The sequence below is a fragment of the Lacerta agilis genome, chromosome 5 (assembly GCF_009819535.1).
Source record: "Lacerta agilis isolate rLacAgi1 chromosome 5, rLacAgi1.pri, whole genome shotgun sequence".
NCBI classification, from domain to species: domain Eukaryota; kingdom Metazoa; phylum Chordata; class Lepidosauria; order Squamata; family Lacertidae; genus Lacerta; species Lacerta agilis.
Genome location: NC_046316.1, coordinates 44,033,351 through 44,057,973, shown reverse-complemented (window position 1 = coordinate 44,057,973; position 24,623 = coordinate 44,033,351). Strand labels below are relative to the sequence as shown.

General features: G+C 40.4%; 1 protein-coding gene across 2 annotated transcripts; it reads right to left on the bottom strand.

The window, feature by feature from the left end:
• Positions 1-380: 380 nt before the first annotated feature.
• On the bottom strand, positions 381-22,230 carry TIAL1 (TIA1 cytotoxic granule associated RNA binding protein like 1). Of its 2 annotated transcripts, XM_033149522.1 has the most exons (13): positions 22,094-22,230; positions 13,117-13,213; positions 10,228-10,377; positions 9,949-10,003; positions 7,083-7,170; positions 5,156-5,231; positions 4,392-4,503; positions 4,186-4,281; positions 4,017-4,101; positions 3,221-3,344; positions 2,772-2,911; positions 1,849-1,940; positions 381-1,469 (listed from the first exon to the last, which is right to left on the bottom strand). In XM_033149522.1, exons 1-13 carry the CDS (start codon positions 22,120-22,122, stop codon positions 1,417-1,419), a joined length of 1,197 nt encoding a protein of 398 aa, XP_033005413.1. In that variant the 5' UTR covers positions 22,123-22,230; the 3' UTR covers positions 381-1,416. The 2 variants fall into 2 exon arrangements, with proteins under 2 accessions (XP_033005413.1, XP_033005414.1); XM_033149523.1 differs by having other exon boundaries at positions 386-1,940; positions 10,228-10,326.
• Positions 22,231-24,623: the final 2,393 nt, after the last annotated feature.

Here is a 24,623-nt window from a genome sequence, read left to right as displayed (position 1 = left end):
CTAATGCTGACAAACCCCTTGAAACCAATTTAGACGAGCCACTGCTTGAGCTGCAAAAAGTCTCCTATTCACTGTTATCCAAGTAACAAGATGATTGGTTTGCCCAGAAGAAAAAAAACACTTAACAGTCTCAGAGAACACATGAAGCATTTTCAAATTGTTCTAAATCTGTAATGTGGGATTTTTGTCACATCCATTTCTTATTCAGGATTAGTATTTTTCTAGAATTGGTGTCCACTGAAAGGCAAGTCTATTTTGTTTATTCACTGGAGCAGACTATTTATCCAAGTGGAGGGCTTCAGTGCATTCAGCGCATTTAGAGATGAAACATCTGCACCCCCTAGCTGTAGTAGGTAGCACACACAGTTATTGTATCTAACTTACATTCGTTTTCAACTCAAAATTTATTGAGGCAGTTGTGTCAGTGTATCCACAAAATAAGTGAGAAATAACCCAAGTATACCATTTGAACAACTTCATGATTTATCCCAGTAATACTCGGTGCACAAACAACCCAGCCTCTGTACAGGTTTGTCACATGCAAGCCACCCCAAAATAAAAAAAACCCAAAACATTTTAACTAAGAATAAGCCACAGCTCAGTATACTTGTTTCAACTGCATTTCTGTTAACCAAATGGCACATTGAGGAATTTCTAAAATAAGGTATTTTAACAATCTGGTTAAAAAAATTCTTGGGCTAAATATTTCTAGATTTAAAAAACATCCCCAATTTTTTTTAACACTCAGTTACTATACAACTTATAGGAACCGTCAAGTAGGTATACAAGGTTTTCAACCAAATATTTACATACTGAGTAACAGAAAGCAAAATAATTCAGGTTTCTAATGACAAAAGGTATTGAAGAATTAAGGCTCTTTGTATAGTTGTGTCACTTTACATAGTAGCCAACTTTGGAAGTGTCAGTCTTTCACATTCTTGTCAATCCACTGCAAATATAGCAGCAGAGCATATTAAGTATTATTTTGAATAATTACATTGCTACTTCTATCTCTGAGCATGCTTTTGCAACATTGCAGTTAGGTACAAACTTTTATGTAAAAGTACAAGTATGACTGCTTAAGCACCATACTTTGGGGAAAAACTGCTTCCCCAAAATGAAATGCAATTTTTTTTTTCACTTCAAGCAAACAAGATCTGAAAAGATTTAATATGCTCCTGAATGTGGTTAACAAGTGTTTGCTCAAGTATTGCAGATAGCACTGTTTTTCAGCAAAGACTGAAATATTTATACCAGACTTCGGTTTCTTCAAACATATGGGGAAAAAATAATTTGTGGAAAAAAAGCTATTTCCATGAGTATGTCTTCTTAATGATGGTTTTGTGGTTAATGAAGAAAACACTGTCTTCTTTGATGTAATGTTTGGTCCACAGCCAAAACGTCAGGATTTACTGTTCAACTAAAAGCATCTTTAATGTCATTTTTCTTAAAATCTGTGATGTAAAACACTGAAGACAAAAAAAAATGGAATGGTAATCTAAGAATCAGGTTGTTAAATATTTCTTCCTAACATACCAACATTTGTAGTCAGAACTGTCTTTATTGACTTTATTTTAAATTTTGTACATAAAGAAAACATGTTCATATCCATCATGAACACAAAACTTAAAAAGGCATAACTAGAAGACATTTGTGTCCTTCACCAAAGCAAATGCTGTGCTAGAAGGTTCCAAACATTTTCAATTTTCAAAATAAATATTCTCTCTCCTCCCTCCCCGCCAATGTCTATATTCCAGGCTTCAGAATAATCACTGGAAATTGAAACCTATCTTGAAATCACACTTCTAAACAGAGTCCCAGCTCACTGTGTTTGGTAACTTGCCATACCATATCCAGCCTGATTGGGTATTACAGGAGCTGCTTGTCCCTGGGCAGGCTGGGCACCAAATCCACTCATCCAGGCTGCAGATGGTGTTTGACTTGATTTTAAAATAAGAAAAGAAAAGAAAAAGGAATGAATTATTTACTGGGGGAAATCAGACGTGTTGTTATTTTGCAACTTTCAAATTCCAGAACTGAGAGATGCTAAAAAGTTGTAACGTGAATTGGGAATTCAAAGGGTATTTTGGTTATATCAATATAGTTTTTCTTTGTAAAGAATTAAATTTAAAAATACTGACTTTAGTACTATGCATACATTCAGATCTAATGACAACAAATAAAAAACAGTGAGTGTCAGGTTTGTTGTGCTCTCTTCCTACCTCCTGGTTCATAGACAAACTATAGTTTGAACAAACCAAAGTTCATTTTTTAAATGAAAATTGCAGGGTGTGTGAACCCAAGCCTCACAACTGCTGATTTACATAGAACAGGCACGTCCAACAGGTAGGTATCATTGGCTCCTCCCAAAGAAGCTGAACAACTGTGACTCCCCTAAAAAAAAAAGCTCAACATTTTACCTCCTCCCTGAAAAAACTCAAAAACTTTGACCTGAACCCTAAAAAGGGGGGTAGATCACTGCCAGTTTTTAACTCTGAGTAGATCGCAGTCTCTTGGGAGTTGGCCACCCCTGACATAGAACAACAGTAGTTAGTACTGAAGACAAACACATCACCCTCATGTCCCCCATTTCATCAAGGTTGAAAATTAGCACTAATATAAAGTATGAGAGGTGTTTAGAGACAGTAAATTTCCTTAACCAAGAACAACAGTGATGCCAAGTAAGGCACAGGCAAATATTCCAGATCAGAGTTTAAACTGTCTGAGAAAAGTGTCTGCCAACAGTAATTTTAGTGAAACGAATTACTTACTCCACACTAAATCCCTGTTGATTCCATGCTTGTCCATACATTCCATAAGATGGCACTTGCCACCCATTGGCCACATACTGTCCATACTGCTGTGGATTCCCATACACTTGACTCCAATGCCCCCACTGACTGTAATCCACCTAGGGATTATAAAAAGGATTAAGATTTAAATAAACTTGAAGCAACAGAGTGCACACTGAGTATATAAATAGACACAGACTCCATCAACTAAAATTAGCAATTTATTGGCAAGTAATTTAAGACCTATATACACATTCAGCAAACTGGGCAAAGTACACACACTGTGGGGCAAGTGGACTGCATCCTTCTACTTCGATAGGACAGTTTGCAAATGGTGCAGTCACATCTAGATTTCATGCACTAACTTCAATCACTTAGAGAGATACATGCAGAGGCTATAGGAAACACTATACGAACAATCCAATTACCTGTTGGAAGCTTTTACTTATATCTGGCGATTCTTTACCCCAATAGCATTTAACAACATGGCCTTCAATTGTAGTTCCGTTTACTGAAACAATGGCATGTGCTGCACTTTCATGAGTTGAAAACCTATGAAACAAAACATGAAGTCAGATTTTACCAACATATGCACAGAAACGGTGCAGTTAACATACACTATTGTCTACAGAAGCATTCCCCAACATGGTGCCCACCAGATGTTTCAGACAACAGCTCCCAACCCATAAATTCCAGCTGTGCTGTGGCCCAAACTATATGGACACCAGGCCGGCAAAAGCTGCTCTGTATTTTGCGGCATGAAAGTACAGAGAATGATGTGAGAATAATAAACTTCTTTGCTTGCAAAAATGATAGCTATTAATATACATTGTGCTTTAACAAACACAATTAAAACAGGCATGCCCCTTTCCAGATGAACTTACAAACTTAAATTTCAACAGAAAATAAAAGTCCAATGGCAGATAAGGTAGAACCTGAATCCTCAGCATTCAGGGATTTAGTGATTTAACTGTTCAAGAACCTCCAACATAGATGTCCTAAACTCTAAAAAAATACATGAAGGGCACCACCCACACCATTCAACATGTTATCACTTCTTTTGACAAAAACAAGTTACTTCTAAATGCAACTCCACATCTTCTTTTAAAGGTTCAATTCTTCCTTTCTCTTTAAGGACAGTAGATTTTGGATAACATTTTCATGTTTTATCCTGTAAATACCTTACTACTTTAAGACACAAATAAATAGTAATAATTGTCCTACCTCACAAATGAGTAGCCTTTTCCTGGAAAAGCTCTTGTTTCCATAATCTGTCCAAAAGGTGAAAATGTCTGTCTCATCAACTGATCTAAAGGTAGAAACATTTTCTGTTAGTAATATTTATGATCAATGGCTTCAATAAATTTGTTACAAAGAGAATTGCGATCCCTACCTGTTAATCCAGAGGCAATTCCTCCGCAGTAGACTGTACAGTTTTTAGGGCTTGACTGATTTACTACATCTTCAAATCTCAGTTGTTTTGTGTTATCTGAAAGACAAATGACACTTTAAATAACTGCTTTTCAGTTATTTTTCCATTTCATAACAATGAAATGATTCACATTTACCAATGCACCCCAGCTGACCTCCTTTATTCACTTACTTCTTGTGTACTTTTAGGGGCAGGCGGTTTCCGTGTTGCCCAGTTAGTTCTGATTTGTCGACCTCCTAACCACTGGCCACCCATATGCACAATTGCATTTTCTGCATCCTGACGAAGCAAAACAGATTCGGTTTTCAGAACCAAAACACCTGCAAATCTGAAACTTTGTACATACATAGTCCAAGAAGCTCTGATTACTGAAAAAGTATTGTACAGGGGTGCTCTGTTGCTACTTAACACACTTTTTAAAAATCACTAGATACCAATGGAGATGCTTCGGTATCATTCACTGATAAGGGTATCAGAATTGCTAAATTGCTTCCTTAATAGACAGAGCACTCAAATTTTGTGCACACAGGTCCAAGCAAATATAAATTCCACTCATGGAATGGAGCATTTCTGCCTCCACAGAACAGTATTCCTTATAGCAGAAGAAAGTTGGGCCATGTCTCTTTACACTGGTACCTCTACTTATGTGCCCCTCTTGTTATGTATCCATTGGGATACGCACGCGGCAAACCCGTAAGTGTATTTCCAGGTTTCTCTGCGCACGCATGCTCAGTAGTGCTCTATCATGCGTGTGTGTGTGTGCAGAACAGGCACCTCCGGTTGTGGAAACCTTGGGAGCTCCGGAATGGATCCCATCCGCAACCGGAGGTACTACTGTACTAGAATTAAAGGATTTGGAAAGTTGCCCTTTTTATATTAATACCTCAAACACATACAGTGTCAACAAGTGGCAAAGTTTTTGATTGCTTACCAATTTATTATAAAACGATACAAAGCCATATCCTTTAGATTTTCCTGTTGCCATATCTTTAACTACCCGTGCATCCCTGGGAAGAGAAGCACAGTTATATGAGGAAAACATTAAATATTTTCAAAATAAAAACTAAAAGGAACCACACACACTGTATTGTGAGCATAATTTTCCCTATTATAAACTCAATAACCCCTATAACTATAACCATTCCTAAACTCTCCCTATTGCTTCTTTGCCTGTTAGAAAAAAAGCAGTAGGACAAAAAAAACATGTAATAAACATGCAACCTATCCATATAACCTGCACTTTCTACAACTACGTTCAGATTTGAAATTTTAAAAAAGGAACAAAGTTTCCTTTTCTAATACTCTATCTGCTAGGGTCCTCTTCACTGTTCTATAAATTACTCTAACATTTCTAACTATTTTTACCATGCATTTTCTAAATAAATGCCCTCTGCCTAGTGATATAAAATATGAAATATTAAAAAATTGAAAAAGAGGAAAAAAATAGGAATTAAAAGGCATACATGGCCTGTTAACAGATTTCTTTATTTTTCTTGGTCAATTCTCTACCATCATTTTGGAGTTTGGGCAGCTGTAAATTTTGAAAAATTGACATTTTCAGAAATTTAAGAAAGGAGAATAAAACTAACAACAATGCTAAGCACACCAGTACGAAAAACAAATTTTACACATAAATTTTAGTGAGTAAGTTAAAATGATTGGAAATATAGAACTGCACTGAATATAGAATGTTAAAATGTAAATACTAAGATATGTATATATAAATAATGTATAATAAGAATAAATAGAAATGAGAAAAATCTACAACTGAGTTCCAGTGTGCACAGTTCCTTGCAGTTAGCTTCAAGATCCTGTCCATTCTTATGAGCAATTCTGCAAAATAATCAGAATGCTATTACTTTTAATTGTGACTTGGACTTAAGAAAAACTGCAGGTCTCAGGTATAAATAAAGATTGAGAAATAGCAACCTGTATTCAACCTTTTTTATATTTGCTCGCAAACAGTACTACTTACCACATTGAGATAAAAAGCAAAGTAAACAAAATAGACAAAATAAGATTTACGTTTCAATTGGAAATATGTACAGAGTGTATATAGAAAAGATTGTTTTTTTAAGCAGAAATATATTCCTGTAAAGTAACACAAGATGTTCAAGTTTTGTTTTGGTGTTGTTAAAAGGACAAAGAAAACAATAGAAGAAAACCTCTGAAGAAACTAGATTATGCAACAAAAGAGACAGACATGCTATAGCACTTAACAGGAACGCTTGCAATGTTTAAAATCTTCAAATAAAAAGCTATAGTTATTTGGAAATCTATTCCCAATTTCTACTGACTAAAAATAAAAGGTTGTTTTAGAAGGGCACACTTGTGCACCACTACAAACGAAAGCTGCTAAACTTACCAAAACGTTTGGTTTAATTTCCAAATGCATGAATTCTAAATATAGCACCACTACTTGTCAAAATGATAAATGTACACTACTAGATTTTATTGCTTTCTACACTACCTTATATAACTTGCCTGCAGTTCAACACTATCTACAAAATTATCAGATGAGTAAGAAACTTTGATGTATCTAACACACAACTTTATGTAAACTCCAAGAACCAAAACACAGTTTTCTTGCCAGCAATGTAACCCATTCACCACCAAACATACCAGGTGTTAAAAGCATGCAGCTTTCAATTGATTTGATGCAGAGACCTTGTTAATTTTTGTGGGGGGATAATTGAATGCAAAGAAACACACAAGATCACTGTACCCCACCCACTGCCCATTATCAAGAAGACTTTAAAGAAACAAAGTGAAAGACATTTAACTTGAAGAAGAAAATACAATCATGTATTATGACTTGCTCTGTATTAGTGAATTAAGATACAAACTAGGATACTTACGATATTTTACCAAAAGGAGCAAATGCTGACTTGATGTCTTCTGTTGTTATTTCTGGACTTAAATCTCCCACAAACACATGGAAGTGATCTGGGGGGAAAGCAAAAACCAATTAAATATATTTCTCTTAACCAGCACTTTAGTTCTCAGTGTAAACAGGGGTGCAATTCAAACAATCTTGTGTTTAAATTTACAAGTCACATCTGCATTTAACCTGTAATTAAACTTATTCAGCCAAAGAGTATCTATGGAGATTATAAAACCGAAGTAATTCAGCTACTATATAAAATCAAACTGCAGTAAGTGCATAAGCTCAGCTCTCCAATTCGGATGGTCCGCCCCCGCCACTTAATGGATCCAAATGGTTTCCAGAGAGTGGTAGGGGATACTTTATCCCATGTTGATGGCCTTTCAGCCGATTCCCTGGTGGCCCGCTGGAATGTGGAGCTAACCAGGGCTATTGACTGTTTGGCTCCGAAGCGCCCTCTCCGGTTGCATGGAGCCCGGACAGCCCCGTGGTTTTCCCCGGAGCTGAGGGCGATGAAACAATCGTTGAGACGGCTAGAGCGCCGGTGGCAGAAAACCCATTCTGAATCCGACCGAACACAGGTTAGAGCTCAACGTCGAGCCTACCAAGTGGCGATAGCGACGGCAAAGAAGACTTTCTTCACCGCCTCTATTGCATCTGCGGAAAATAGCAGCAGGAGACTCTTTCAGGTGGTTCGGAATCTATCGGAGCCACCTTTGTCATCGGGGCCTGGTAGGGACCCCAAGATCTCCTGCAATGCGTTTGCAAAGTTTTTTGCGGATAAAATCGCTCAGATTCGGAAAGAGATAGACTCCACCGTGGGAGCAGGGCCAGGGCGGGAGAGTGCCAGAGTCCTGTCTAGTCCAGTTGCGTGGGATCAATTTCAGTCTGTTACCTCCGAGGATGTGGACAGGCTGCTTGGACGAGTGAAACCAACCACCTGTCTCCTTGATCCTTGCCCATCCTGGCTTATAAAAGCTAGCCGGGAGGGGCTGGGCGATGGGCTGCGTGGGGTGGTGAATGCTTCCCTCTGTGAGGGAGCCTTCCCAGCCCCGCTGAAAGAGGCGGTCATTAAACCGCTTCTTAAAAAAACATCTTTAGACCCGGCCAATATGGCCAACTATCGCCCAGTCTCAAATCTACCATTCTTGGGCAAGGTGATTGAGCGGGTGGTTGCTGAACAACTCCAGGCACGCCTGGAAGAAGCGGACCATTTGGATCCCTTCCAATCGGGATTCAGGCCTCACCATGGGACTGAAACCGCCTTGGTCGCGCTGGTCGATGATCTCCGGCGGGCTAGGGACAAAGGTGAGAGCTGTTTCCTAGTTCTGCTGGATCTCTCAGTGGCCTTTGACACCATCGACCATAACATCCTTCTAGACCGGCTAGAGGGGTTGGGAGCTGGAGGCACTGTTATACAGTGGTTCCGCTCCTTCCTCCTGGGCCGTGTTCAGAAAGTGGTGGTGGGGGATGAGTGTTCAGACCCCTGGGCTCTCACTTGTGGGGTGCCTCAGGGTTCTGTCCTCTCCCCATGCTTTTTAATATCTATATGAAGCCGCTGGGAGAGATCATCAGGGGGTTTGGGCTGGGTGTTCATCAGTATGCAGATGATACCCAGCTACCTCTCTTTCAAATCAGAACCAGTGAAGGCCGTGAAGGTCCTGTGTGAGTGCCTGGAGGCGGTTGGAGGATGGATGGCGGCTAACAGATTGAGGTTGAATCCTGACAAGACAGAAGTACTGTTTTGGGGGGACAGGAGGAGGGCAGGTGTGGAGGATTCCCTGGTCCTGAATGGGGTAACTGTGCCCCTGAAGGACCAGGTGCGCAGCCTGGGAGTCATTTTGGACTCACAGCTGTCCATGGAAGCGCAGGTTAATTCTGTATCCAGGGCAGCTGTCTACCAGCTCCACCTGGTACGCAGGCTGAGACCCTACCTGCCCGCGGACTGTCTCACCAAGGTGGTGCATGCTCTGGTTATCTCCCGCTTGGACTACTGCAATGCGCTCTATGTGGGGCTACCTTTGAAGGTGACCCGGAAACTGCAATTAATCCAAAATGCGGCAGCTAGACTGGTGACTGGGAGTGGCCGCCGGGACCACATAACACCGGTCCTGAGAGATCTGCATTGGCTCCCAGTACGTTTCCGAGCACAATTCAAAGTGTTGGTGCTGACCTTTAAAGCCCTAAACGGCCTCGGTCCTGTATACCTGAAGGAGCGTCTCCACCCCCATCATTCAGCCCGGACACTGAGATCCAGCGCCGAGGGCCTTCTGTCGGTTCCCTCACTGCGAGAAGCAAAACTACAGGGAACCAGGCAGAGGGCCTTCTCGGTAGTGGCGCCCGCCCTGTGGAACGCCCTCCCATCACAGGTCAGGGAAATAAACAACTACCTGACATTCAGAAAAAACCTGAAGGCAGCCCTTTTTAGGGAAGTTTTTAATGTTTGATATTTTTGTATTTGATTTCTGTTGGAAGCCGCCCAGAGTGGCTGGGGAAATCCAGCCAGATGGGCGGGGTACAAATAATAAATATTATTATTATTATTATTACAGTCATACCTCGTGTTGCGTTAGGTTCATGTTGTGTCTTTTCAGCTTGCAAACACGGCAAACCCGAAAGTGTATACTTCCAGGTTTTGCCGTGCGTGCGCAGAAGCATTCTGCGTGCTTTGCACATGCACAGAAGCACTCTATCACCCTCCGCGCTTGTGCAGAAGCGCTGCTCTAGTTGCGGACTTTTCGGGGTGCAAATGGCACCCTGGAATGGATCGTGTCCCCAACTAGAGGTACCACTGTACTTTAATAGATGATTTTGGTAGAATTGTTACAAGCATTACTTACTTGATGTATCTTTTTTCTGGCTACTTGGTGTTGTTGCCCAGTTAACCTTTACTTCCTGAAAAAAAGAAAAGTATCAGTACAAACATAATTTTAGAATACATGCATAAATTCAATCAAGATATAGACTTATTCCAATAATAACAGCAACCAACGTTAATTTTCAAGGTACTTCTAAGTAAGAACATGGTCAAAAATGCTTGCCATGGATCATAAATTAACCTATTCATTTCATTTGCTATGTGTCATTCTTTGTTTTCTTTTTCTTTTTTTGCAACGTACCTTTCCCAAAATTTTTCTCCCATTCATAGCAGCTAATGCAGCAGCTGCGTCCCTGTGTTCATAAAATTCCACAAAGCAATAAGGGTCATTGCTTGTATGCTGCAAAACAGAAAATCCAACAGAAGAGTTGACCCTTCTGCTATCGGGTTGCTGAGAAGAAAATCCAGGAAAATATATTACTTAAAGCTAGAAAAGGAAGTATTACTACACACGCTTATAAAATAACCTTAAGAATGGTTGTCCATTTGTTTCACACTATCTGTTTAAGATATAACATTTCCCTGTGAACCTGAACTAGACAGCAGCACATAACAATGCTGCTCTTCCCAATAGATAGTACTGATAGCAGAAATATTCTTGATCACCTGCTGAGGGGGAGGGAGGCATAGCAGTCACAGGTCAGTAGTGCTGTCAAAATTGGCACAGCCTATGTGGTGGGTATAAATGCAGCACTTATCCAACAGAAGGACACTTAATGCACACAGTGTTTATCACACTTTTGCACACTTACGACTAGATCCAGAAAAAAACCTGTGCACAAATGTCTGTTTTGGCATAAAGATTGCCTTTATTAGATTGGGCTATGCAGCCTTTGATCATTCATTCACATAATCTTTAAAAACTGAATTCTCAGACATGATATTTATGGAAGGAAAAATTCTGCCTGATATCTGGGGTCAATTTCCTGCAGCTAAAGAGACAGAGTTGGTTATGCACATGTAGCACCTCAAGCACCCATAATTCCCAGGGTCCAGATTTTTGGGGGTGGACGAACAAATATTTGCAACTTTTACAAGGTAACAGAACCAAGATACAGACTAGAAGTTTGAACTTTGGGGTCTTACAGCAAAATATACCAACCTAGCAATCTAGCAATCTGCAGATAGGGGAATAATAATAATAATACCCAGCTACTCTGGGCAGCTTACAGTATATATAAAACACAGTAAAATACAGTTGTACCTTGGATCCTGAACGCCCTGGAACTCGGACGTTTTGGCTCCTGAACACCGCAAACCGGAAGTGATTGTTCCGGTTTGCAAACGTTCTTTTGGAACCTGAACGTCCGATGGGGCTTCCACGGCTTCTGATTCCTGCAGCCAATCAGAAGCCGTAATTTGGTTTTTGAATGTCAAATGGACTCTCTCTCTCTCACACACACACATATCTGCCACCACCAGAAGGCCTAAAATTGTAGAAAAGAGAGACACCTGCCAGCAGGATGGCCCTTGCACCACTGCAGACTCCCTGTCATGCCTGCAGAGAGATTTGTCAATGGAGATGTCCCCAACAATAGGAAATGTGCAATACCTCAGCCCCTGGAATTGACAACTAGAGTACAGACAGCAGGAAGTAATTCCAAAATTCTGCTTGGGGCAACTCCAACAAATGTAGGACTCAAAATAATGTCCACTCTGGGGAACAGTAAGCTCACTGACACTGAATACCCAGACACACAATAGGACTAGCAAAAGTTGATCAAGACTAATTTCTTTATTATTTTCAATGAGATTTCAGTATTTTTTACTGGATTATGTCCAGCGTAGTTTCAAGGTACTTATTAAAAGCAAACAATCTAGCAATGGTTATTTGGGGGAAACAATAAAAAGGTTCATCAAAATGTAAGGTATGTTGCCATGTCAAAAGCACAGTCTTTTCCTGAAGCTATGAAAGCCAGAAATGAGGGTGTAAAATAGGAATGGCATGCAGCACCTATCTTTTCTAGGTCCAAAAAGAGCCTGACTTTGATTCCTCTTTATTTTCAAGTGGCCTTTTAGTGAAACAAGATAAATATTCAGCAGTGGTGAAAAGCATTGGGGTGGGGGCACAGCAGGCAGCAAGAAAGGTCAGCAGAGTATCTAGGACCAACAATGGATATTGTACAGTGGTGCCCCGCTAGACAAATGCCTCGCTAGACGAAAACCTCGCTAGACGAACAGCATTCGTCTAGCGGAAGCTGCCCCGCAAGACGAAAAAGTCAATGGGGCTGCTTCGCAAGACGAAAAATTTTCGTCTTTTTTTCCGTTTAGCGGAGCGCGGCTGTCATTGCCGCTTCGCTAGACGAAAAAACCGCCAGACGAAAAAATTCCACTGTACTGTATATCTGATTTATAAAGGTGTTTGCATGATAATGCTTTAAAATCCTGGACTTATTCTTCTTTTTACAGCATCACTCAGATCCTGAACTTGCTCAGAGTCACACAATGAATCCCAGAACAGGCAAAGCTTAATATATTGGCTTTGTTTGTGAAGTTATGACTGTAACTGATGGAACATACTTTGATTACCCTGATGAAACAAGGATAGTAGTGTTTATCAATATGGTACAAGAGATATCATGTATCTCAAGTATTTCAAATAAAAATGTTTAGCATACATACTTCAGATGCAACTATTATTGCATACAATAACTTACATCCGTTGTTTCCAGACCTGAAAATCATTTACCTAAATCTTTTAAATTCCTTCTGTCAGAGCAATATTATGCAATTAAAGAAATCTTAGTTATTAATTGCATGTTTTAATTGATTAAAAATGAATTCATTTGCATACAACAATTGTTTCACAGGAAAGAACATCCTATATAGATAATCTATATAATTTATAGATAATGGACACCATCTTAAAAGAGGCATTTCCTCCTGAGCAGGAGAAAGGGGAAGATTGTGCCTCCCTCTGCACTTTTATGTGCTAAAAATTTTAAAAATAATATTTTAAAGATGTAGTGCATGTTTAAAAGGCACATTTCCAAAAGATTTTTTGATTCAATTAATCAATCATCACTAACTGCTGCAGCCCTAATAGAAATGTTTTAGGTAGCAGGATCAATAATTACTTGAATTTTAAAATGAAACAATACTGACATAGACTAGACTGAAAGAGTCTTACCTCTGTTATCATTTTACAGCTTTTGCAGGGTCCAATTTGGCTGAATAACTGAAGTATAAGTACTTCAGTCACATCTCTGGAAAGATTTCCTACATAGCTAGACAGACAAAAAAGGTAATGTTAATCCCATCATTCATCTCAAAAAATAATCTGTGCAATTTATTGAAATATCAGCTATCAATTTTATAAGCAGAAAATATAGCACCTGTTAATAAACTTTATGAACACACCATTAAGTAGTCCATCGATTACTGGTAAGTACTAACATTGTTGTCAGTGAAGTATCACAAGTATGCTGATCAGTTATGTTGCTTTTTGTTACATAAACCCTAACACAGAGTTGAGGAACCTGTGGCCCTCCAGATGATGATGGACTCCAATTCCAATCAACCATAGCCAGTATGGCCAATGGTCAGAGATAATGTGAGCTGGGGCTGAGTAACATCTGGCCAGATACATGTTTCCCATGCCTGCCTTAATTCTTGTGGAGCACAGGAAAACTAGGCTACAGTTTCAGAGATGGGCATATGCAGGAATCATGGAAGCTACCAATACTTTCCTGAGTTTCTTTTTCAAAAGATACCTCCACAGAATCCAACAAATGGACCTCTAAAGGCCCAAATTCAAAATATTTGGCACAATAATTTTTAAATGGAAATTAGTGCATGCACAGGAGTGCCATTTTCATTTCAAAAAGTACTTGCATGCATCAGAGTTTTTTTTATTTAACCCAAGGAAATTTAAATAGTGTGCTGGTTCTGTATGGGTGCCTTCCAAGGGGAAAACATTACTCAGAAAAATTTGGATGTAGTCCCATTGAAAATAATGAACATAGTTAGTTATGACTAAGATCTCCTCTGAGTAGGTCTTAGGTGGATACAATCCTTCACTTCTGTTAGAAATAACTATACTTTTAGAGCAGAAAAGTGCTGACAATTTACAATCAAGCGATTCATATACTAAAATAAAACAGGTTTCTAAAAATAAATTTCAACTTCATTTGAGAGGCAATGTGGTGTAATACAGTGGTTGAAGCAGCCTTTCCCAATCTGGGATGAGTTAGATGACAACCCCCATCATCCCTAGCCAGCATGGCCGAAGGACAGGGATGATGGCACTTGCAGTCCAACAGCGCCATGGTCCAAGGTTTGGGAAGGCTGGGTTAAGTACTGACATAGGATCAAAGAGAGATTCAAATCCCCACGCAGCCATGAAGCTCAATGGGTGACAATGGGTAAGTCACCGTATATCAACCTAAAGAATTCAGGGAGTGGGAACTATGTATGCTGCCTTGACCTCCTTTGAGGAAAGGCATGATGTAAAGAAATAATAAATGAAATGCTGCCAAGGGCTGAAAAGCCCCATGCCATTTCCCAAGGGTAAAAAAGGTTTTCTCCATAACCACTGGCCATTAACGCAGCACTAAATAAGCTTATTCTACTACCTGTATGCTACTATTGCTCCTAATAAAAATCCATAGTAATAAGTCAAACAGTTTTCTTAATACCACTTTGAATCTATTTCTAAAACAGCAGCATCATAATATGCAGTGCGGAATATTACTGCAGGTATGTCACTGGAGATCTCTTAGCCAAGGTTAGGTGATCAGGAGTTGGCTTCCACCCCTTCTCTAGAGCAACTTTCCACTCACATCCAACTTAATTGCCATTAAAACATACATCAGCACTAGTCATTGTTAGTGCTAACCACAAATAGAAGTTGAAAGAAGGTTATGGATCCTGGCAAAACTGTGGGTAATGCTACTGAGGTGGTTAACACTGGTTTCAAATATCTCTTAACCTCAATTAAAGCAGGAATAGAAAATGTGCTCTACATTGGGTAAGGAAGTCCACTCTCAAGCACTGAGCTACAGTTCAGAGATCCCCTGAATTAGGTCTACAGCAGGTCATAATAGCTGAATATTTGAGATTTCTCTGGGTCCAAATTAAACAACCTTTCCATAAAACTAGTCTGCCTTTAATATGACAACCAGAAACTATTGGCCTTATTGTCAGTTGTCAAAATGTTGTAGTACAAATACTATATTATGTGTATCAAGCAAGGCTGATGTAGCTCAACTATAATGTGACTGCTTCTGCTAACTAGTACAAGAGTTTTTCTCATGATCCATGAAGCATCAGTATTTTATGTGCACATACCATCAGTCTTTAGTAATCCTCAGTTCCGCAGCCCATGCCAGCTGGGGTGGAAAGCAGGCAACAGGCAGAAGCCCTACTCCATGCTTACACCAGCCTCAAATAGGTGAAGCAATCAGACTCAGATCAGACCCAATTCTGCCCTGTGACAGTAGTGGGGATTGCATACAACTGAGTGATCCTAAATCAGCTCAAGCGCTCCCAGGAATCTTGCAAGAGGCAAGGCTAGCTTCTGAAGGTGTCAGGGGCCCTAACTCAAAATACTACCCTTATGTAGTCCAGCTAATATATACAATGCAAACTTTCAATCTGTATATAACTTTTAGCCTCAATGTCCAATAAAAAGCTTATGGGGGGGATGTGTTTCAGGTAGATACTTTGAATGGGTGCCCAAGAGGAGATCCTTTGCAACACCACAGGAAGTTCTATAACAGATGTGAGAAATATTTGACTCTTCAGATGTTGTTGAACTACAACTCCCATCAGCCCCAGGAAGCATGACCGGTGGCCAGGGAGTTGTATCTGGAGGGCCAAATGTTTCCCATAACTGTTCTGTAAAATAAATGCCACTGACTTAAATCTAATTACAGTATGATTTCAGTGACCAGCCTTGAGCAAATTACAATCAGCTGAGCCCCCCCCCCCCCCGATTGGGCACTATTTGTAACACAGGGTCAATAATATCAGCTCCCATTGTTCTTATGAAGTACCCTGAGAAATAGCAGAAACATTTTGATCATTTAGGAGGGAAAGCAATATATATGAAGTATTTACATATCTTCCCTGATACTTTTAAATACTTTTTTAAAAAATCAAAAAACACGCACACAAGAAAATGGAAGGCATGTGGAAAACGAACAGAAAATGTAAGGAGGCTATTCAATGCAGACTAATTTGCAAGCCTTACCCATGAATCACATACTGGCTTTTGAATGAATCCCTTTCAACTGAGAAAAACAGTTTGTAACATGAAGCCAGCCTATAGAAGCTCAATATCAGTTTTGATTTTTTTTTAAACAATTTAAAGAATACATTTGACAACTGGTGAAATGTCTATTCTGAATGAATATTGTAATCTTAAGGAACGCTGTAATAGAATATTTGAAGCACAAAATATTTTTCAAGCCATCTCCTATAAGAATACATAATTAACTTGGCAAAACCATAAATAATGAAATAAAGGCAAATACTATACCTCTATAGGCTGTCTCCCTAATTCATGAGACATCACTTATGCTGCATTGACAGGCATAGTATAGAAACCTAGATAGATAACAGGAGTAGTTTATATTCTGACATATATAGGTTCCAATACTAGGTACTGTTGCTGCATGTAAAATAAAACATTTATACATCCTCCATCTAGTAGAAGGGAAAAATAATTCAAACTACATAACTAACTAAGGCTACAATTCTATGCACAGTTACCTCACTTGGAAGTGAACATTGTTAGGCTCAGACACTGTACCTAAATAACTCTATGTAACTGGCATAATAAATTTTGTGTACTAGTGGTACATGTTACTTGTTATACAAGTATACAATTTATAACCAGCAAAATGAATCCTAGATTATTCATTTAATACACTGTCCTCTACAGCAGAAAACAAACAGAATTTGTTGGCAAACAATGTGAAAATTACTAAGATGTTTAGGAAATGTTTCATTTGAAGAACAAGTTTACCATGTATACAGCAGCTAATAAATCTTAAAAGTGAAAGTCTGCACTGTGGACAGATTCCAGGCTTCTTTTTTACTAGAACCCCGAGGTACACCAACCAGAACCTGGTTCAAAAAACATATGCCAGGATCCAGACTGGGGCACAATCCAAACTCCCACCCCCTGCTGACAGGGCTTTACAGAGCAGTGGGGCCACTGCTGCACCTGAAGCCCTGTCACTCATGGCAGCTGCAACGGAAGGAAGTGGGCAGAATGATCTAAAATTGATTGCTCCACCTGCTCCAGTCTAGTGTAGTTATGTGGTCCAATGTGGTTATGAAATGACAATGAAACTGGATCAGTATGCTGAGTCAGTTCAGCTCCACCTCCATCCTCAGAACATCATGCCAGTGGGAGGTACTGACAGTGGGCCTCCTAGCCAGCCACTCATTCAATGGAGGACCAGCTTAGTCAGGTGAGAGACATCTCTGCCTAATTCAAACTCCCTCCAGGCCAGCAGCTCTGTAAATTAGTTGAAAGTAAATTCCATGGAAATCAATGGGACAAGTTAATCACGAATAAGTAGAATCACATTATTGCAATGGGAGCTTAAAGTCAACCAATTTGGTCTGGAATTTAGTCTGGATCAAATTCATTAACTTAGAATTAAAGAATTCAGAGTACAGTAATTTCTTTTGAGTACTAGAATGGGACACAATTCACAATCCTTCCAAACAAAAATCCACTTCTGGTTATCCAAAACCTTTTTCATTTCAACAGAGAAGAGGGGTCATTTTGTTGTTGCTATTATTAAAAAAACCGGAAAAGCTAGAAATCCTTGCCAATCCACTACAAATCGGCCAGAGATCTACCAGCAAATGTAGCTCCACCTCCTGCCTACCCTGGTCAGTACTATCTTACCAATGGGAAATTACACAAATTGAAAATAAATTTTAAAACTAAATTAGGAAACAGAAAAAAGAATTTATTCACCTGCTCTCATCTCAATGTCATGCTGATATTATCCCAGCTCCAAGAAGTGGGGTGATTAGCCCATGGTTCTCCAGATGTTGTTGAATTTGTCATGATGGCTGGAGCTGATCGGGCCACCAACATCCGAGGGCTCACAGGTTATCTACCCCAGCCCTAGAACCTCTTTCATGCCTCCTGCTGTCGTGTAATGGACAGCTCTTAAAGATCTTACTTTTATTTGATTTACTGAACAATTTCTTGTTCTCCACTGTCACCTTTGACATTATGCATCTTGGACCCTTGTGTGCCCCTTGTTGTGGCAAGAAATCCCTGCCTAGATTACTATATGAGCCAATACATTTAAAGTGTTCATTAACTTTTTGGTCCAGTATTGTTAGGAACTGACTCCATGACTTGTATGTAAGTCATGAAGGATCACTAGGAATTGCAGCCTTCTTTAAACTTGTGTCCCCAGATGTTGCTCAACTACAGCTCCTAATATTCCTGACCATCAGCAAAGCTGGGTGGGGAGAATAGGACTTGTAATCCAACAACATCTGGAGACCAGAGGTTGAAGAACTCTGGATTACCTGACCCTAGGACATTCATTACACAGAAGTGTCCTAAGCCCAAGGTTGTCTCTAAGACAACCAAATATTAAATGGCAATTTTCTATTTTAAATAACTTTTATAAAAGATGACAAGACATTTCAATACATCATTCACAGGCACAAATTTTATTCACCCACAGAACCAGATGCTTGCTATTTTTCCAGCCCTGTTTCTCAGAAATTTGGATCCATCGGAAATTCTCCCTTACAGGGCAAAAAAAGATCAATGATTTGTCTACAAGCATTGCAAAGTAAATTCATGGCTTGCAAAAGTATAGCTCAGAGCATAACTATTATAGTTCATGAATTCTTTCAGAGCAGTTGACAAAAACCATGCCAATTTTTAAATACAAAAGAACTCATTCACATTGCTTTTTTTTATTCCTCTTACATCACATACGGAAATCCTAACTTTCTAGCAGAATGGAATTTGAACACAGTGCATACACCAGCTATATATATCACTATTCTGCAAGGCTGTTCAATTGGGACTGATAGCCATTATAGTGTTCAGTGAAACAGTACAAGGATGGCTGCACGTTTTCTCTCTCCTTAAGGCCAGAAGACAGAATGTGAGCCAAAGGCAGACAGCTAACATAGTGTTGTACTCCAGTTTCTTAAGAAAGGAAAAAGTGCAAAACTTTGGCAGCTGTGCACATACTCTTTTGGCACAGAAAACAGAGTAAACTGGTAAGAGCTTATAGTGCTGATCCAGGCTTTCAAGAAGTATGGCAGCTACAAGAGGGGAGAGTGAATAAGCACCTCTGTATGCTTTCTAACAATGTGCAGTTTAAACATGCTTTACTCGCAAGTAAATTCCACTGAATTCAGTGAAACTTAACTTCAAATAAGCTTTCAAAGGATGACGATAACACCAACTGCAGTTGGGTTCTGGGTACTTTTCCAGCTCTGATTTCCAGCTTTTCAATCTATCAGAAATACTCCTGTACGGGGGCGAAATCAATTATATCACTGGGAGTCCTGCAAAGTAAATTTGGTAAAATTTTACATAAATTTAGTTTTGCCAAACTTCTTGCTTGTTCCCATTGATAAAAACTTGATTAACTTGTTGCCAAGAAGAGAAAAATACCAAGCATCTGGTTATGCTCTAGTCTCAAGCATGTGTGCACACAATCCCTCTTAATACTGACACTTCAAACATTTATTCAACTTTTTTTAAGATAACTCAGTGGACATTTGTCAGCTGCATGCTAGTTATATTTAGTATCCCACTACCCTGGCACATCCTGTCCTTTCTCTCTTCCACTATACCACAAAAGTGACATTCTGAACTCAGGCTCTCAATTAAAGTTAAGATTGTTCTCTAAAGATTCAGAGTAACCAGAGTTGGTTTCAAGCATGCAATGAGAGTGGAGACAAAGTGGCCAAGTAAATAATGTTTGATTGACTTCTTAACTTTTGTGGACTGGGAAAAGGATGGGAAGACAGACATGCAAAAACTGTTCTGAGTGAACCACAGCAGCTGAGTCATGATTTCCGTACAGAATGATTATACACCCAACTCATCAGTGACTTAAATTAAAACTACAATCTGTTTAATTACAAAGAACATTTTGAAGCTAGCCTCAAAATCAGTACTAGAGCAGTCTTCCACTTTCAAGGATATAGTCCAGGATAGAAGTGATGAACATGTGCCCATTTTCTTGTAAAAACACTTGTACAATGTAAGATATAATCACAATCCTGAGGAACTCCAAACTTTAAAAAATATATACTGTCCCAGTGACCATGGTAGAAAGTTATTTTAAAATATTAAAAGAAAAAATGCTAAATGATTGGAGAAAGATTGCAAATTAGGTTTTTATTTTATCTTGTATTTTATCTTGTGAACTGCCCTGAGATCTTGTGATATTTTAAAAAATAAATAGAAGGTTGTCCATTACCTTCCATTATTACTGCATAGAGCATCCAACATTTTTTCAAGAGCAACTAGATTTTTTACATTAGAGGGTAACAACGTTCTCTATTTCCACAAGTATGTTCAACAGTCAGATACAAATTATGTACCGGTATACTGTAAGTCTGCTCATTTGTATTTACTTGCTTCCTTCCCCTACAACATGATGCTTCCAACATAGCTAACAGCACTAAACTTGCTAGCTCCGGAGCTTACTACCTCAAAATTTAAGTAGCACAGAACAAACGGCTTCTGCTTCATCAGTAGCTTACTTAAAATGTGGCTGGGGAGACCCAGCCAGATGGGCGGGGTACAAATAATAAATTATTATTATTATTAAAATGCTTTAAGCATGTTTACATGCATTAGACAAAGAAGCGGTGACCTCATTTATACACTGATTGCTCAAGAAACCCCACTACCAATGTTGCCTGGTTATCACATTTCTCTCTCCTCTCACACTTCAGAGGTGGGATATGAGAGCCAAAACGAAAATCATTTACAGTACTTGATCATAATCAAAATACAGTACAGCAAACATTTTGTTTAGAACAATTATTCTGCAAAAAAGGAGGAAAAGAGGGTTTGGCTTGCAATATGCCTTCTAGTACAGTGAGCATACGGTTCATAAGACACATTATCTCTGTTTTATGAATACAAAAAGAACCTTATATTGCATGGAACGTAAATTTTATCCCTCACTCAGGGTTTTTGAATCATAAAGACATCCCTTTCACTTGACTATTCAGCTTTATTCTCTTGAATTCAGAATGCTGCCCCCACAATATTTTATCCAATATGCATCACCCAACAGGTCTCGGGAGGATCTGATTACCCATATCTGCATCCACACCTCTCTACCTACTGACCTTTCTCCCCTTCATGTTTTACTGGCCACGATTTCCGACACGGAAGCCTCACTGACCCAAGGCTCCCCCCCCCCCATGCCTCACAGAACTCCAAACTCAACATATGTTAAACCCAGCCTGTTGAAAAGATTACAACAGCCCTAGTGTTCAGGATCGCACAGAAGAGACCCGCGCCTCGTGGAGCGTGAGGGGTTTTGCTCTGTTCCGAATTACATCTTCTCCCAATTCCCTTTTGGCGAGAAGAGAATTCGTGAACCCTTGGCAGGAGGGCCCAGGACCCACATCCACGTAGGACTGACGTTACCCTGACAAGGGACCAAGGGCTATGAGTTATGGAGCTACAGAACGGAAAACGTTTCCCAAAACCTTCCCGAGGTGGGGAAAGGGGTTCCACCGGGCAATCCCCAGCCCCACAATTCCGGCAATGTCGCAAAGAAAACCATTTTGTGTTGTAGCTCTGGCTCCAATTAACTGTCTTCCCCCTCAATAACATGCTTATCTTCCCCCCCCCCACTCCCCAAAGACCCCCAAATCCCCCTTTGACCTCAGCATACCAACTCCTTCCCCATTAAAGAGACCTACTCGATCACCTCATAATTGCCTACCATTCCCCCCCCACCCGCTCGTTGCCACGACTCCCCTCCCCCTCGACCCTCTTCGGCCCCTCCAGAGAGGCGCCAACCCGCGCACGTTCCCGCCTGTCAGAGCCCTCCACCACCACCCACTGCCCGCCCGCCCCCGGTCTGCCCACCTGCGCCCAGGTGCTCAATCCACCCCCCAACCCCACTCACAGTGTCTTGGGCTGCCCGTCGTCTTCCATCGCGGCGAAGGAGGGCCGCTCGCAGACGGACCCAGGACACCGCGCGGAGGAGGGAGGGGACTACCGGTAGGCTCCGACAACCGAGAAGGAGGGAGTAGGGTGGGTTTTTTTTTTTTGTAAAGAAACGCGAGAGCTCCGCGGTCCCTCGTTCACGTCCAGGCCCCCGGCAGAAGCAAAAAACTAGGACCGAGAGAAGGCGGGTGGGGGTGGGGGAAGAGGAGGAACCAGAGATCCACAAAATGGCCGCGGCCGCCAACCACTCAGGAAGCCGCGTAACACGCAGGCGCAGCAAAAACACCTCTCCGGATTAGCTTTTTCCTCTCACGACCATAGAGAAAGACCGGCTAGAGCGGCCAGCGCGCGCGCCCCGAGTTCCGTTTGGGTAGGGCGGGCGGGGCTTCTGGAGGGGGCGGCGTCTCTATTTTACACGTAAGAGGGATGTACGATTAGGACGCTTTTTGCGTGCTAGTGAATGAAGCAGAGGAGGGCTCTGCACTGAACTGGATACAGTACTGTACAGTTCTGGAGTCTTGAGGGCTTTAAAAAATAGTCAATTGTAGATTGTTATTACTGTATTTTAAAAAAAATTGTATTTATCAGTCGCCCAATAACTTCGGTTCTCTGGGCGACTGTGTAAAACAATATATAAAACGACAGATATTATAACTATATAATATATTGTAATAACACGGAGCAACATCTCAGCACATATTGCTATCAAACAATACAAAGCTTTAAAAATTAATAGCCAGGTACAAATCACAGCATAATCTCAAAAGCCTGCAAATACAAAGCTGTGAAAATAAAAGGGTATTTGCGTGGCATTAGAATTATTTTGTTGTTAAGTTATATATCCCGCCTCTGCTAAGGAACTCAAGGTGGTGAACACGATTCTCCCCATTTCATCCTCACACTGAGGTTGTATACTCAGGCTGCATACGCTACTAGTGCTGGTTTGTGGAGCTGTGTACACATGGATATAGCCACAATCCACATTGATCCTGTAGTTTTTTGAGAAATACTGTGTTTTGATGCATTTCCCCTGAAGCCAGCTTCAATCTGATTTGAACATGTAAGCCATAGGAAGCCATTTACGCCCAGCCACTGGCATGGACAGACAGCAGTGACAGAACACACCCAGCAAAACTGAAGTGTAAATTGGAATGCATCTGTTGGGAGGGCAAATTACCTTGGTACGTTTTAAGCCAGCAATGTGTATGCAACCTAAGAGATAGTGGTTGGCCTAAATTCACCCCATCTGAACCTGGGTCTCTCAGGTCATAATCAAAATAATTTTAACAATTAAAGTGGGTTCAAGGCAAACCTTTCCAGGGAGGCCATTCCATAATCAATAGGCCATTGCTGATAAAGCCTCCCCTTTTGCAACCACCTACTGGATCTTATATTGCAGCAGCACTAGAGTGAGCTTTTCTGCAACTTGAACCATGATTTATGTGGGATCTCTTTCGCTCTGCGTTGAGTTTTTAACATGGATGTGATTTAAGGTGAATATAGAAGTCCTAATAAGTGGCTTAAACAAATTGCATTGCAAGACATTGGTTTTTAGGGTAAAAAATGTGTGGTCAACTGCCTCCACCACACTACTGTTTGTGCTGCATCGCTATGCAGCTGTAGTTTTGGATAAAAAGGAGGCTTTGCTTTTTCTGCAGATGTCTGGTTGAAAGCACATTTACCTGAATAAACTACTCAGATTCTGAACTGTGTTATGCTAGTGGGCAATATTATCCTGGCTCAGATAATTTCTCCCAGGGATACTTCACTCTTGCTTTGAGACTCATGATTATGAGACTATATTATGCACACACACAAAAAACTTGGATGCCTGTGTAATATAATCATGAGTGTAATGGAATGCAAATGCAATACAGAATTAATGTAATGCAAAATTATCTGCAGATCTCTGTACATTTTTAATGCTTTTTACAACACAGATGGTTTCTATCTAGTATCTAACATGTGGAGGCAGGGGAACCTTAGACCTGGGGGGACCAAGTGTAGCCTGCCAGGCCTCTTCTAATCAAAGCCAGTGAGGGATATGGCATACCTGCACTCCCTCCTCGAGTACTTTTGCCTGGCTGAAATGTGTCCCTGAACTGTGATAATGCATATTTCTTGCCTGGAGAGAGAATTATCTGTGTGGAAACCTCTGCATTTTGCATGGCTTGAATGTAGTCTACTGTACAAAAGCAAGAATCACATCTGTTACACTTCCGACTTTTGCCTTTGGTCACAGTCACCATGGTATGAAGCCCCTGGAAAGTTGCCCATGAGGGAATGTGGCCCTCAGGCTGAAAAGGGTCCTCACCTCAACAGAGCATTTTGCCTAGCCTTTGTTAACATCTTTGCCCCATCCATCACTGCAGGAAGAACCTCATGAGTAGACTGAGCAGACACCCAGCCATATGTAGAACTGTCATGCTCTACTTTACCTTATCCATAGTGGATTGTTCATCTTCAGATGCTCAACCATGCTATCTCTG